The 12,935-nt window shown below is 44.1% G+C and overlaps 1 protein-coding gene across 1 annotated transcript in view; it reads left to right on the forward strand.

Moving 5' to 3' along the window:
* Positions 1-12,935, forward strand: part of CWH43 (cell wall biogenesis 43 C-terminal homolog) — a 65,673-nt gene that overhangs the window by 38,315 nt on the left and 14,423 nt on the right. The window contains exons 10-13 of the mRNA XM_003794597.1: positions 389-494; positions 2,207-2,342; positions 3,653-3,802; positions 9,213-9,357. Of these exons, the coding sequence (XP_003794645.1) occupies positions 389-494; positions 2,207-2,342; positions 3,653-3,802; positions 9,213-9,357 (537 nt within the window). The remainder of the gene's footprint in view (positions 1-388; positions 495-2,206; positions 2,343-3,652; positions 3,803-9,212; positions 9,358-12,935) is intronic.

Raw genomic sequence — 12,935 nt, forward strand, 5'->3', positions numbered from 1 at the left:
TGAGGGGCTGTAGCCCTGCCTCCCTTGTTAGGGCTGTGTGGTGTTCCATTCTGCGTCTGTAACACCGTTGTTTATGCATCTTCCTACTGAGGGGCATGCAGGTGGTTTCCCTTCGTGTTTTGCTGTGTCAATCCAGGCTTGTTATAAATACTGGCTCTCCAGACATTTCTCCTAACTTCCAGCTTAAGTTAGAAGTTCACAGAAGATTTATTAAGAAGCTACAACATGGCAAGTATTTTCTTATTTTTGTGGATTTGATGTGGGCAAGTGTCTAAGGAAGTTCCTTTGCCGAGATATGAATTTTGGTAGAGAGAGGTGGAGGAAAGTAGGCCTCTGAAACCGCCATTGCTCACAGTCACTTTAAATGACCATTTGAACAATTCTTCAGGCTCCAGCCAAAGAGGTCTCTGCCGCCATCTGGCCTTTCAGGTTTGGGTATGACAATGAAGGATGGTCTAGTCTAGAGAGATCAGCTCACCTGCTTAATCAAACAGGTAAGTCTCTTACTGGGATGGTTTCAAGGTTTGAGAATACTACTCTGGTGGTTTTTATTTTCAGCAGGATGGTAAGTCATAGAAAGAGGACCTGCTGGCCATAAACCGACCTCTTAGAAAAGGCGTTGCTTTGGTGGCGCTGAGGGAGAGGAGCACGTCTGTCTGTGTCTGAGCAATTAATCCAGTCGATTCTGAACTACACCTTGTCAGGGAAACTGCAGGGGACTCTTGATCCCGTTGGTAGCACCTGTCACTTGGGGACCCACTAAAACTATGGGAATAAGAAGCGGAATTGAGTCGGAGTGAGGTTCATTTGTGAACCAAATTGCTTTCAAGAGCCTGGGAGCCAATTTTATTTGTTTCCATGTCCTCGGGGTGCTCATCTTTGTATAAAGCATCCTTTGAACCATGAGGGAGTTTGATCCTTAGATTAACTACAGGAGTAAGGAGCAAGATCAGTCAAGGGCTCAACTGCCCTGGCTACTCTTAATGATAAGCAAGCTTCCTGAGAATTTTTTTTTTTTTTTTTTGCCACAGTCTAACTCTGTTGTTCCAGGCTAGAATGCCATAGCATCATCATAGTGCTAGGATTTATGGGCGTGAGCCACCGCACAGGCCCCTAACTGAATTTTTTTCTTTTCTTTTCTTTCTTTAGAGACAGAATCTTACTTTGTTGCCTTTGGTAGAGTGCTGTGGCATCACAGCTCACAGTAACCTCCAGCTCTTGGGCTTAGGTGATTCTCTTGCCTTAGCCTCCTGAGTAGCTGGGACTACCGGCGCCCACCACGGTGCCTGGCTATTTTTTGTTGCAGTTTAGCTGGGGTCGGGTTTGAACCCACCACCCTTAGTATATGGGGCCGGGGCCCTACTCACTGAGCCACAGGTGCTGTCCCTCTTTCTTTTTTTTTTTTTTGAGACAGAGTCTCACTCTGTCACCCTGGGTTGAGTGCTGTGTTGTCATCACAGCTCACAGCAACCTCAGTCTCTTGAACTCAAGCGATCCTCCTGCCTCCGTCTCCTGAGTACAGGTGCCTGCCATAACACCCGGCTAATTTTTCTGTTTTTAGTAGAGATGGAGTCTCACTTTTGCCCAGGCTGGTCTTGAACTCCTGAGCTCAAATAATCTACCCATCTCAGGCTTTCAGAGTGTTGGGTTACAAGCGTGAGCCACTGCCCACCTGGCCTGCTTTCTGAGAAATTTCTAAGCCTCTAGATAAATGTGATGCTGCTAAGAAGTTTCTTTGGGCTTTAGTCCTTTGTCCTGATTATAGGCCTCTGAGCCACATCTGGCCAAGATCTAAAAAAGCCAATAAACTTCTGTGCTGATGCCATGGAGCTGTCCACCCCGAAACAGAAGGCCACTCTGCGTCCTTTAGTTATGTTTGAACATAAATTGGGTCTTTGTGAAAAGCATTCAGGTTATTTGAAAATTTGGGAATGATGTTAAGAATATTTAAAATTTTATAAGAGTTATTCTCATATCCTTTTCATTATTGCCTAGAGTTGTTTCATGTTTAAATTAAATTCTAAACACGGGAGAACTCCTTCATAGCTCAGATTTGAACCACTTGGCTTCACTGACTCACAAAGTCACTTTGTTTTGGCATAAAGGTCATCAGATAAGGCATAAAGGTCATGGGTTGAGAATAAAGTGTTGCTGATTGGTTTTTGCCTTGCTCTAATTAATCGTTGAATGCATTTTTCCTGAACAGGTGCAGATTTCATAACAATTTTGGAGAGCGATGCTTCTAAGCCCTATATAGGGAACAATGACTTAACCATGTGGCTGGGGGAGAAGCTGGGTTTCTATACAGACTTTGGTCCAAGCACAAGGGATCACACTTGGGGGTGAGTATACCTTGGGAATTAATGCTGTACATTGTCCCGAAAGTTGATATTGTTATATATTTGTCCTGTGAATATGCCCCAGTGATACTTCTTACGGGATAGGGAGGTGCTGGAGACAGGCACATTCCATAATTTTGAAAATGGTTTTCTTCTTGCTGGATATTTCCAGTTCTTTGCTTAATAAAAATAAACCAATGAGCATAGGAGCTGAGGTTATAGCTCCAAGCACTTTCAACCTGGATCCTGTGCTCGTGGACCTGATGTTGTAGTGTGATGAGACAGAAAATTAACATGTACACTAAGAAATACATAAGGTAATTTGATATTGTGGTAAGTACTATATAGAAAACAAGCTTTTGAGAGAGAAGGCAAGACAGCGTGGGTAGTGGTCCTGGGGGTGCTACTGTAGACAGGGTGGTCGGGAAGGTCTCTCTGAAGATGTCACAATGAGAAGCTGCCAGGACCAGCCTCAGGAAGGGCTAAGGGAGCAGCCACGGTCAGCGCAGTGGAGACGGGCAGGTGAGGGCAAGCTCAGCAACTGTTTCACAGCCGAGTCTTACTGATGGTGTAGATGTCACAGGCAGGGAAGGGAAGAGGCAAGCCTGGGGGCTGGGTTTTTGACCTGAGTACCGATAGGAGATGATGCCATTGAAGGGATGGGAACCACCCAGAGGGCAGAATTTTGTGCAAGGTACGAGATGTCCCCGTGTGGTCACATGATGCCCATTAGCCAGATGTGTGTAGCCTGCAGGGCTGAGTGGGACAGGCTGGGCTGGACACGTACCTTCCGATGTCCACCAGGTGGACAACGAAAAATGCTGTTGAGGTCTGACCTCTGCTCATCCTTTTCACGTGTAGAAGACGCTTTGGCAGAGGAGGTAGAAGGCCTTTTCATACACTTGTTTTTTACTTTCTAATTTTGTAAATTGTTGTTTTGTGTCCTTGTTGGCGAGACGGTATGTTCCCATATGTGTTGATTAACATTAGAATTGTTTATGCACATGTGTTGTCAGAGTAACAATGCAAGTGACAAGGATTTTGTGTATTATTATTGCTGCCGTTTTCGTGTTTCCATGGCGCTTGTTGAAACAGACTTGATGGCGTTGTGACACAGTGAGGCATGCCGACTGCTGGAGGCCGGGTGAGCCCCCAAGCAGACTGCCATAGACGTCTCTGCCACGTCATTGCTCTGAGTGCCCCAGCTGGGTGATTGTACGGGAACACACACCTTCTCAATGCCTTTGCCTCGTCCTGTCTGCAAGATATGGTGGGACTGACAATGATGCACGTTTCTTTTCATTCCAATACAGGATTATGGCCTTGTCACGATACCCTATTGTGAAATCGGAGCATCACCTTCTCCCGTCACCAGAGGGCGAGATCGCACCAGCCATAGCATTGACTGTGAATATCTCGGACAAATTGGTGGATTTTGTTGTGACACACTTTGGGAATCATGAGTGGGTTTCTTTAGTCTATATAATATTATGCCAATACCAAGAAATATTATTAATAATTTACTTTAATTTCTATGGAATAACCTTCTTTACTTATTTTTTACTTCTGATGTTTCCCTGTGTTGCTGGTTTTAAAAATCAGATATAAGGCTGGGTGGGCATAGTGGCTCATGCCTGTAATCCCAGCAGTCTGGGAGGCTGAGGTGGGTGGATCGCTTGAGCTGAGGAGTTCAAGCAAGAGTGAGACCCCATCTCTACTAAAAATGGAAAAACTAGCCAGGTGTTGTGGTGGTGCCTGTAGTCCCAGCTACAGGAGGCTGAGGCAGGAAGATTGCTCAAGCCCAAGAGACTGAGGTGCTGTGAGCTATGATGATGCCATGGCACTCTACTCAGGGCTGCAGACTGAGACTCTATCTCAAAAGAAAAAATAAATCAGACATAGAAACGTTTGGGATGCAGGCAGTGCTTAGAGCTGGTGCAGGAATAAGCTGTGTGAGCCACAGTTTCTAAATTATACGGGTGCTGTAGAAAGGACACTGTGTAGTTCATCTTTACTCTGTCTCAGGTAAATGCTATTGGAGCCCCATTTTACAGGTAAAGAAACTAGGCTAAGAGGTTAGATGACTTGTCCCACCAGGAGCACAGCTAGGAAGGAAGTGGAGCCCCACTCAGAGCCTGCAAGTGCTTAGAACCACACGGTAAGCCAGAAAAAAGTGAATTCCGCCTTCCTACAGAAGTACTGTTGGGATGTGACGGTATTAAATGACCTTTTCCCACCTGTGTTTTCACAAACAACTGATAAGAGGGCAGAGGAATCTGGTAGGTGGAGATTAGAATATCCCCTTGAATATCAGTAAGCCTACTGGGACAACGTGGCTGCAGCGCCCCCTGGAGACACGTGGAACTGACTCCCTCCAGTTTTCCTCCCTCTACCCGGCAGGGGCACACATGCCCTGCCAAGCTCTCCCCTGGGTGGACAAAACACCCAGTTTGCAAACCGTCAGATTGCACAGAAAAGAGAGAAGGAGGGTTGGAGACAAGCCTGCCTAGTTAATTCTTTCAAACTTAGTTAGTTTGAAAAGTCCTCTCCCAAAATAAAGGGTGGGGAGGGAGGGCAGTGATGGCTTTCTAAGAAAGTCCCTGGACTAGCAAACTGGAAGAATGGAAAATGAGTTTTACCCCTTCCCCCAAATAACATCACAACTGGTGACTTTGTATCGAATAAATCATGAATAATGTCAACAGTATATTATAAATGCAAAGGTAAAAATATGTCATTTATACTCTACCATACTAAACCGTGATGATTCACAGCACTAACGTGAAGAGCTGTGTGCTACAACAGAGGCCTACAGGTTGTGTCCACGTAGAGGACGCAAGAGGCTACAGACTAACAAAGCTACAGGCTGGATGGTAAACAAGCTCGGGTGTTTCTCCCCTTTCCCACCAGCTCCCTTGGTTACTTCACTTTTTCCCCACAGTGTTATATGGATCTGTGGAAGCCTATTTGAATATTTTCTCAAATAGGTCAGAGAATAAGAAATCTAAACAAACCATTCAAATATAATTAATACAAGGCACTCACTAATGAATTCTTGCTTACCTCCTCAGACACAAGAAGGGTGTTTGGAGGACAGACGATATAGATGGTTCGTATCACTTTAAAAAGCTATTTGAAGAAATGCCTCTGTTTATCTTGTAATTTTTATGTAGCAAGTGTAGGCATTCAAAACTCATTCCGCTGACCTTACATTGCACTTAAATTGGGTTTATCTTAAAAAAATAAACACTTCCATGTTTAAATGTTACAATTTTCAACCTAAGAAACAGTCAAATCTACTCCTTCCCTTTTTTCCTTTGCTTTCTTTATCCTACGCTCTTTAACTCCTTCCAACCTCTCCTGAAATGTAGAGAATAGACGTGAACCCGGAGAGAACAGGCAAAGACAGCCCCAGGAACGTGCTCAGAGAGTAGGAGGGGAGAGCTGCCCCTTCCGACTTCCCATCAAGGCCAGACTGAAAGCTCTCCAGTTAACACCACATCCCCTCCTTGCTATCTTACTCTTGAATTACTAATAAAAAGACCAAACAACAGCGATAATAGTAACAGCTAACACTCACTGAGGACATGAAACTCCAGGGGGGAAAGCAGTAGCGTTTAATGGTTAAGAGCGCAGGATTCCAAAACCTGCAATCACACCATCTGGTTTGAATCTTAATTCAGCCACTGGCTGTGTATCCTTCACCAAATTATTTAACTCCCTTGAACCTTAGTTTCCTCATCTATAAATCAGGGCCAATAGTACTACATTTTACAGGGTTCTTATGAAAATTAAATAAGATATATTCTCTCATGCAAAGTAGATGAATATAGTAAGTGCTCAATTAATACTCACCACCATTAGACCAAATCAGGCAATTATAAATGTAAGGTGTGCTAGGCAGTTTCGAAGGAATTCATTCATTAAGCCTGGTGTGGGCATCTGTTTTATTCCCAGGACAATGCCAGACACATTCTTTGTCCTTGGGAGCCACCTCAGAAGCACCATCCATGAGCCCTGTGGTCTCCCAACAAGCAACACAGGGAAGTTAACCCCCCAAATAATTTGTGAAGCCATCATTGTATATTTTTTGTTTGCCTTTGTGTTCTATAATAGTACATACACAAAATTTTACTGTGGGCAAATATTTAGAGATTTCCTCTTCCAGCGATGATGGCAGGCAAATGTGAAAATTCTATTAGGAATGAATTAAAGAAAGCTTGTGCCTGTTATTAGCTGATTCAACCAGATTTTTGAAATTATTGACTGCACAAATGTCTCTTTTACAACCAATACATTGGATAGAGCATTTCTTAGAAGTCATTTAGGTAAACACAGTAAACAAAATTGATATGATTTTAGGTAATTAACTGAGCCACCAGTTAATCACCATTTTTAAAAGATCTGCAACATTCATCATGTACCCAGAGGGAAGAACACAGAACCGGGACGCTGGAGGAGGCGTGTTGCTCTGATTCTGTTCCTGTGTAACTTTGGAGAGTTCCAGGTCTTTCCTCTCTGAAAATGGGATCAAATGCTCTTTTCTAGCTCATATTATGAGCTTATCGGGCAGATAAAAAAACAATAAAATGTGTGTTCTCTTTCTGTCTTTTTCTCTGTCTCCTCCCTGTCCTCACACGCATACATATATATTTTTTTATTTTTATTACTATTGCTAGACAAGATTTATCTCTTGAAAAATGTAAAATCAAATTCCCAGATTATTTCCAGTAATCTATCACTGAAACATACCTGAATAAAAACACTATCTGTGAGGCAGTGGCTTTGGAATTTTCCGGAACTGGATTTGAATCCTGGCTGCGGGTATCCGAGGGAACAGAATTTACTGCAGACCTGGTAAGAGGAGAACTTACCAAGACACTGGACTAGTCCGAGGAACAGCTAAGAGAGGCCCAGGCACTCAGACACTGGTAACAGGGGACCGTTACTAGTCTTAGGGCTGAAGGAACAGGCAGAGAAAGAGCCCAGTGACAACTGCACCCGGGAAAAGGGGCCTCTCGGCATGAGGAAGGCAGCTGCTGATGGAGAGAGAAAAAATGCCCCAACTTTACTCTCCTCCCAGCTTTCCTCTCCTGCTGGTGCCTCCACCTGGCCACACTTAGCTGGAAACCAGAAGATGAGTCCAGGAGACGATCTGCAGGGGTCAGCCTTCTGGACCATACAGAAGGCCAGAAAATGCATCTGGGTAGGGGAGGTGGAGACGACCTCATTTAAAAACAGAGCTGTGGCCTGCCTTCAGTTACTGCTAGGATTTCCAAAGAGTTTAACAAATGGTCGCTCTTTTCACTTTTCTGTTTCTTTTTTTTTTTTTTTTTTGCAGTTTTTGGCCAGGGCTGGGTTTGAACCTGCCACCTCCAGCATATGGGACTGGCACCTTACTCCTTTGAACCACAGGCACTGACCCACTCTTCTAATTCTTGAGACATCTTTTAACAGCACTCAGCTGTCTACACAGATTTATCCAACTCTGTCCTGACTTCAGCTCTGCTCAGTGAGGTCTCTCATCCCTCAGTCCTGGGTGATTTCCATCCATCTTCCTTCACCTTTTTATTCTTATTTTTTTTTTTTTTACCACTTATTTATCAGCTATCTTTCTGTGGAAACACCTGTGTTCTCTCCTGCCCATCTGCCCTGGGATCATCCCTCACCCTTATTCTCGGCTCTGTGTTGCAGGGAACCACATTTCCCAAAGTCCTTTGCCTCTCGGCTTCTGGGTAGGTTTAGACAATGGGGATCACTGGCCAGGCTGGAGGCAGGGGAGCAGAGAGGCCACTCTCACCCTCTCTCTGGAGTCTCTGGCAGCAGCTGAGTCTGTGGCTGCAGCTCCAGCCCGGATAGTCGCAGCTCCTCCTAGGCAGCGTCCTCTGTAGCTCCATCCTCCTCGTCAGGTCTGGCAGTATTGCCTCCTTGGCTGTCCTTGTAGCCCTAGACGTGGTGCTGGTTTCTTGTTGCTGGTCTCCCAGTGGTTGCCTCATTGAGCCTTGCTTGGCTTCCGTCACCTAGGAAATCTTCCAATCCCCTGCATTAAATTCACTTTGTTTGAAACACCTTGAGGGTTTCAGTTTTCCTGGCTGGATCGTGTAAAATATGATGTCCCATTTTTCCCCCAAACTGACTAACTGTAACCCCTCTCACCAAAAGGTTGATGTATGTGCTTAATTATCTCAGTTATAAGTCTGCAGTGCTCAGCAGGATAAAAGCCCCATGTTCAGCCTGTATGTGAGCAGGAGAGTTGAGGAAGCTTCTAGCGTGTGTTTAGCTGAAGGGCTGAGTAGGTCGCATAAGTCTGATGACTGCTGTGTTCTGAGTGTTAGGATTCTTCTTACCACTTTTCTTGTTTTTTCTTTTTTTGACAAGTATAGTTCTTTAGCTGTAACACTACTAATGATGCCAGTGAGGTCTTATGTTATAGGTGTAATTTATTCTGATAAAAAGTTGAACAAATGCTATATTTAGATGTTTAAATCAACTTGATTCCAAATGGTTTGTGGAGAAAGGTCCTATTCTTCGTCAAAAGTTTGTCAGCCTCCCAGTGAAAGCTCCATGCCTGTGTCTTGTTCCTTTGTGTAACATCAAGACTTTGGCTCAGTAGGAATTACTCTAGGTTTGTACACCATTTGAAGACATTCTTTTGGAATTTAGGTACCTAAGCCTTTTTTTTTCAAGAGATAAGGTTTTGCTCTGTTCCCTACGCTAAAGGGCTGCAATCATAGCTCACTGCAGCCTTGAACTTCTGGGCTCAAGTGATCCTCCCACCTCAGCCTCCCAAGTTAGCTGGGATTACAGCCCCCAATACTTTTAAAGATTATTTTGCAAATACAATAAAGATGTATATTTTTGTATTTTTTTAAGAGATGACCTCGACAGGAAATTGCAGGCGATTGCTGTTTCAAAACTACTGAAAAGTAGTTCTCATCAAGTAATATTTCTCGGATACATCACTTCAGCACCTGGTTCCAGAGATTACCTGCAGCTCACTGAACATGGCAATGTGAAGGTAACCTAATCACATTAAGAGTTCTGATTTATTGAGTAAAATGCTTCTTTTTCTTTTATACTAAAAAAAGCACCAACCCTACCCACCAATTTAATATGTGTTCTGATTATCTAGTGCAGGGGTCTTCAAAGTTTTTAAACAGGGGGCCAGTTCACTGTCCCTCAGACTGTTGGAGGGCCAGACTGCGGGCCCCGGGACGAGTCGGCTGCTGAGCAGGACAGGCAGTGGCAGCAAAAACACCTGGTGGGCTGGATAAACGTCCTAGGCGGGCTGCATGTAGCCCACAGGCTATAGTTTGAGGACACCTGATCTAGTGCTGCATAGAAAATCACCATAAAACACGCTGGCTTAAAGTTACAGCAATCATTTATTTACTCACAAATCTGTGATTTGGGCGTGACTTGATGGGGATAACTCATCTCTGCTCCATGCAGGGTTAACTAAAGCCTGGAGGGGGTATTTAGTAGATGATTAGCAGATGATTCACGGGTGGCAAGTTGGTGCCTTGGGCTTGGGACCCTGGTTCCTTCTCCTGGGCTGCTTGGGCTTCCTCCCTCCATGGTGGCTGGCTTCCGGTAGTGAGTGTCCCAAGAGAACCAGGAAGAGCCTGTGTTGCCTTGTGTGACTCAGCCTTGTAAGTCATTTAATGTCACTTCTGCCTGTGATCACAAGTCTGATCACATTCAGCTGGAAGAAACACAAACCCCACGTCTTGATGGAAGGACCGTCCAAGTCACATTCTAAGAATACCATCTGGAAAGGGAGAGATTGTTGTAGCCACGTTTAGAAACTACAATCTGCCTCATAGTGAAAGTTAATCATGATGTTGAAAGTAAAAGACAAAATGAAATGTCACACGGAGAGAATGGCTGATCAGCCAGACGGGCCACACCAAGTGACACTGCATATTCATCTTTACCTTTCCAGGTCTAAGGCACTTGAATTTGTCAGTGTGCCAAGATATAATCAGGCCCTGGGGTGCTGACACAAGTCAAATCCTCAAGAGGTTGATACATAGAATACAAAGCTACACAAATTAATTTATAATGAGAAATAGATTGTTAGGTTTGGTTAAGCCCTATGTAAATTTCCTGGTATTTTTCACTCTGTTTTTGATGTCCTGTCTTGAGAGAATCACTTGCAGAGAGAAATGCTTGTCTATCTTATGTTGATTTTACTATTTTAACTCTTCTTAGAGAGGAACGTTATTTACTGAGTGCTTAGAAAGACAGGTGAGAGAGAGCTTGGCATCATGAGAGTTTTCTGCACAAGATGGAAAACACAAATGGTTGGAGATTAAATAAGAAAGAAAGATATTTGTTTATGTAAACATCTGGGCAGGTGTGCTGGCATGGCACCCCAAAGTGTCCGGAACCTGTGGCCCTGTCTGTGGCTCCACTGGACAAGTTCCCCAAGGTGGCAGCATCCGCGGTCCAGTTAGCAGAATAGAGGGAGGGATAAAGAAGGGGCCAAATGCACAGTCAAGCTCCAGGAAACCAACCTCCAGTGCTTCTACTTACATTTCATCCGCTGGAATTCTGTCACACAGCCACACTTTGCAGTACAGACAGTTGGGAGGTGCAGTGTTAGTCCTGAAGGCTGGATTTTGGAAGAAGGGCAGGGCGAATACTGGAGAGATGAGTTAGTCTATGCACTCCTGAATAGGGCAGAAAGCGGAGTCAGGCTGGGTTCCTGATTTTTGGCCCCAGTCGAAGGATTTGTGATGACGCATTTATTATTATAGAGACTACGTAAGGAAGAAAAGGTTTTTGAAGAAGATAATGAGTGCGGCTTTGGGATGAGTTTGAGACATTTGTGGGACATTAGTGGAGATGTCCTGTAGGTGTGTGGACATGTGGATCTGGAATTCAGAAGCTCAATCAGGACAAGAGATAATGATTAAGCAGTTGCAGCTGTGTAGGTGATTGTTAAAACTGCCGAAGTGGATGATTTTGCTTATTGAATTAGAGAAGCAGAAAGAAGGCCAGAGAAAGCCCCACTTAGGCCACATTGAATGTGGCTGTCATGTGGGTGGTGGGTGAGGGAAGAGAAGGTGGATTATCTCAGGGAAGAGGAAACAGAAAACCCGAGGAAATCCGAGGAAATCCCAGAGGCTGCATAGTTATCTCTGTGTAACAAACAACCTCCAAACTAAGTGGCTTTAAACAGTAGCAGTTTAACATTCTTATGGTTCTGTGGGGTGAGTAGATGATTTTCTGCCTGGGTTCACTTGTGCCATCAACAGGTGGCTTGAGGATCAAGCCTGGATCCTGTGGTTGAGGATCTAAGATGGCTCCACTCACAAATCTGGGGCCTTGGTGGGGGACCTCTCTCTCTACTTGGTCTCTCATTACTATAATTATTATTTCTTTTTTCTTTTTGAGACAGAGTCTCACTATGTGGCTCTGGGTTGAGTACCATGGTGTCACAGCTCACAGAAACCTCAAACTCTTGAGCTTAAGTGATTCCTTTGCCTCGGCCTCCCAAGTAGCTGGGACTAAAGGCACCTGCCACAACACCCAGCTATTTTTGTTTTTGTTGCAGTTGTCATTGTTGTTTAGCTGCCCCGGGCTGGGTTCGAACCCTTCCACCCTTGGTGTATGTGACTGGAGCCATAACCACTGTGCTACAGGCACCTGTAATTATTATTTCTTTTAATACAAGATCTCGCTCTGTCACCAGGCTGGAGTGAAGTGGCACAATCCCTACAGCCTCAAATTCCTGGGCTCAGGTGATCCATCTGCCTCAAACTCCTTAGTGGCTAAGAGGATTGCCACTACACTTGGCTAGTTTTTCTTATTTTTTGTAGAAATGAGGTATCACTATGTGCCCAGGTTGATCTCAAACTCCCGGCCTCAAGCAACCCTCCTTCCCCATTCTGACCTCCCAAAGTGCTGGGATGATCGGCGTGAGCCTCCAAATCTAGCTGGTCCCTAATTTACAGTCTAGCTGGGGCGGCAATCACCAGCTGTGTCACCTGGGGGCAAGTAACTTAGCCTTTATGGGCCTCAATTTCCACATTTATAAAGTGGCGATAGTAACATCTGTGGCATCATAGCGTTATTATGAGAATGAAATATAAAATAGTGTCAGCAAGCCCCGAGCCCTATGCTATAGGATGTGTGTTATGCATATGTGACTGTACGTATAAAACCGAAGATAAATGTGTCATGTAAATCATGGTCTATAAAGTAGAAAAGAATGTCAGACAGATGATATTTGGCAAGTCTAAGGAAAATTGTACCCTAATAAGTATGGGCATTCTTACATTGTGTGCGTGTGAGAGAGAGAGAGGGAGGGATTGAGAGAAATCCACGGCGTTAAGGAAGAGAAATTCTATTTGATTTTTATTTAATCCTCTCTTGGTTTCCACTATCATGGTCAAAACTCTGTCAAGCCCAGCGGTGGATTCCGATATTGCTTTTTCTATTAGGAAGTTTATTAATGTGGAAAGGAGTTTTAATCATCAATGCTGGGATGAACAGATTTTTCTCTTTAAGAAATGAGTGTTTTAATTCTGCAGTCTTAAAATTTAACAGCATCTTTTAAAAATATAAAAAAAGAGTTAAATAGATTCA

Source organism: Otolemur garnettii, unplaced genomic scaffold (genome assembly GCF_000181295.1).
Source record: "Otolemur garnettii isolate 467f Iridium unplaced genomic scaffold, OtoGar3 scaffold00083, whole genome shotgun sequence".
In the NCBI taxonomy this organism is placed as follows: Eukaryota; Metazoa; Chordata; class Mammalia; order Primates; family Galagidae; genus Otolemur; species Otolemur garnettii.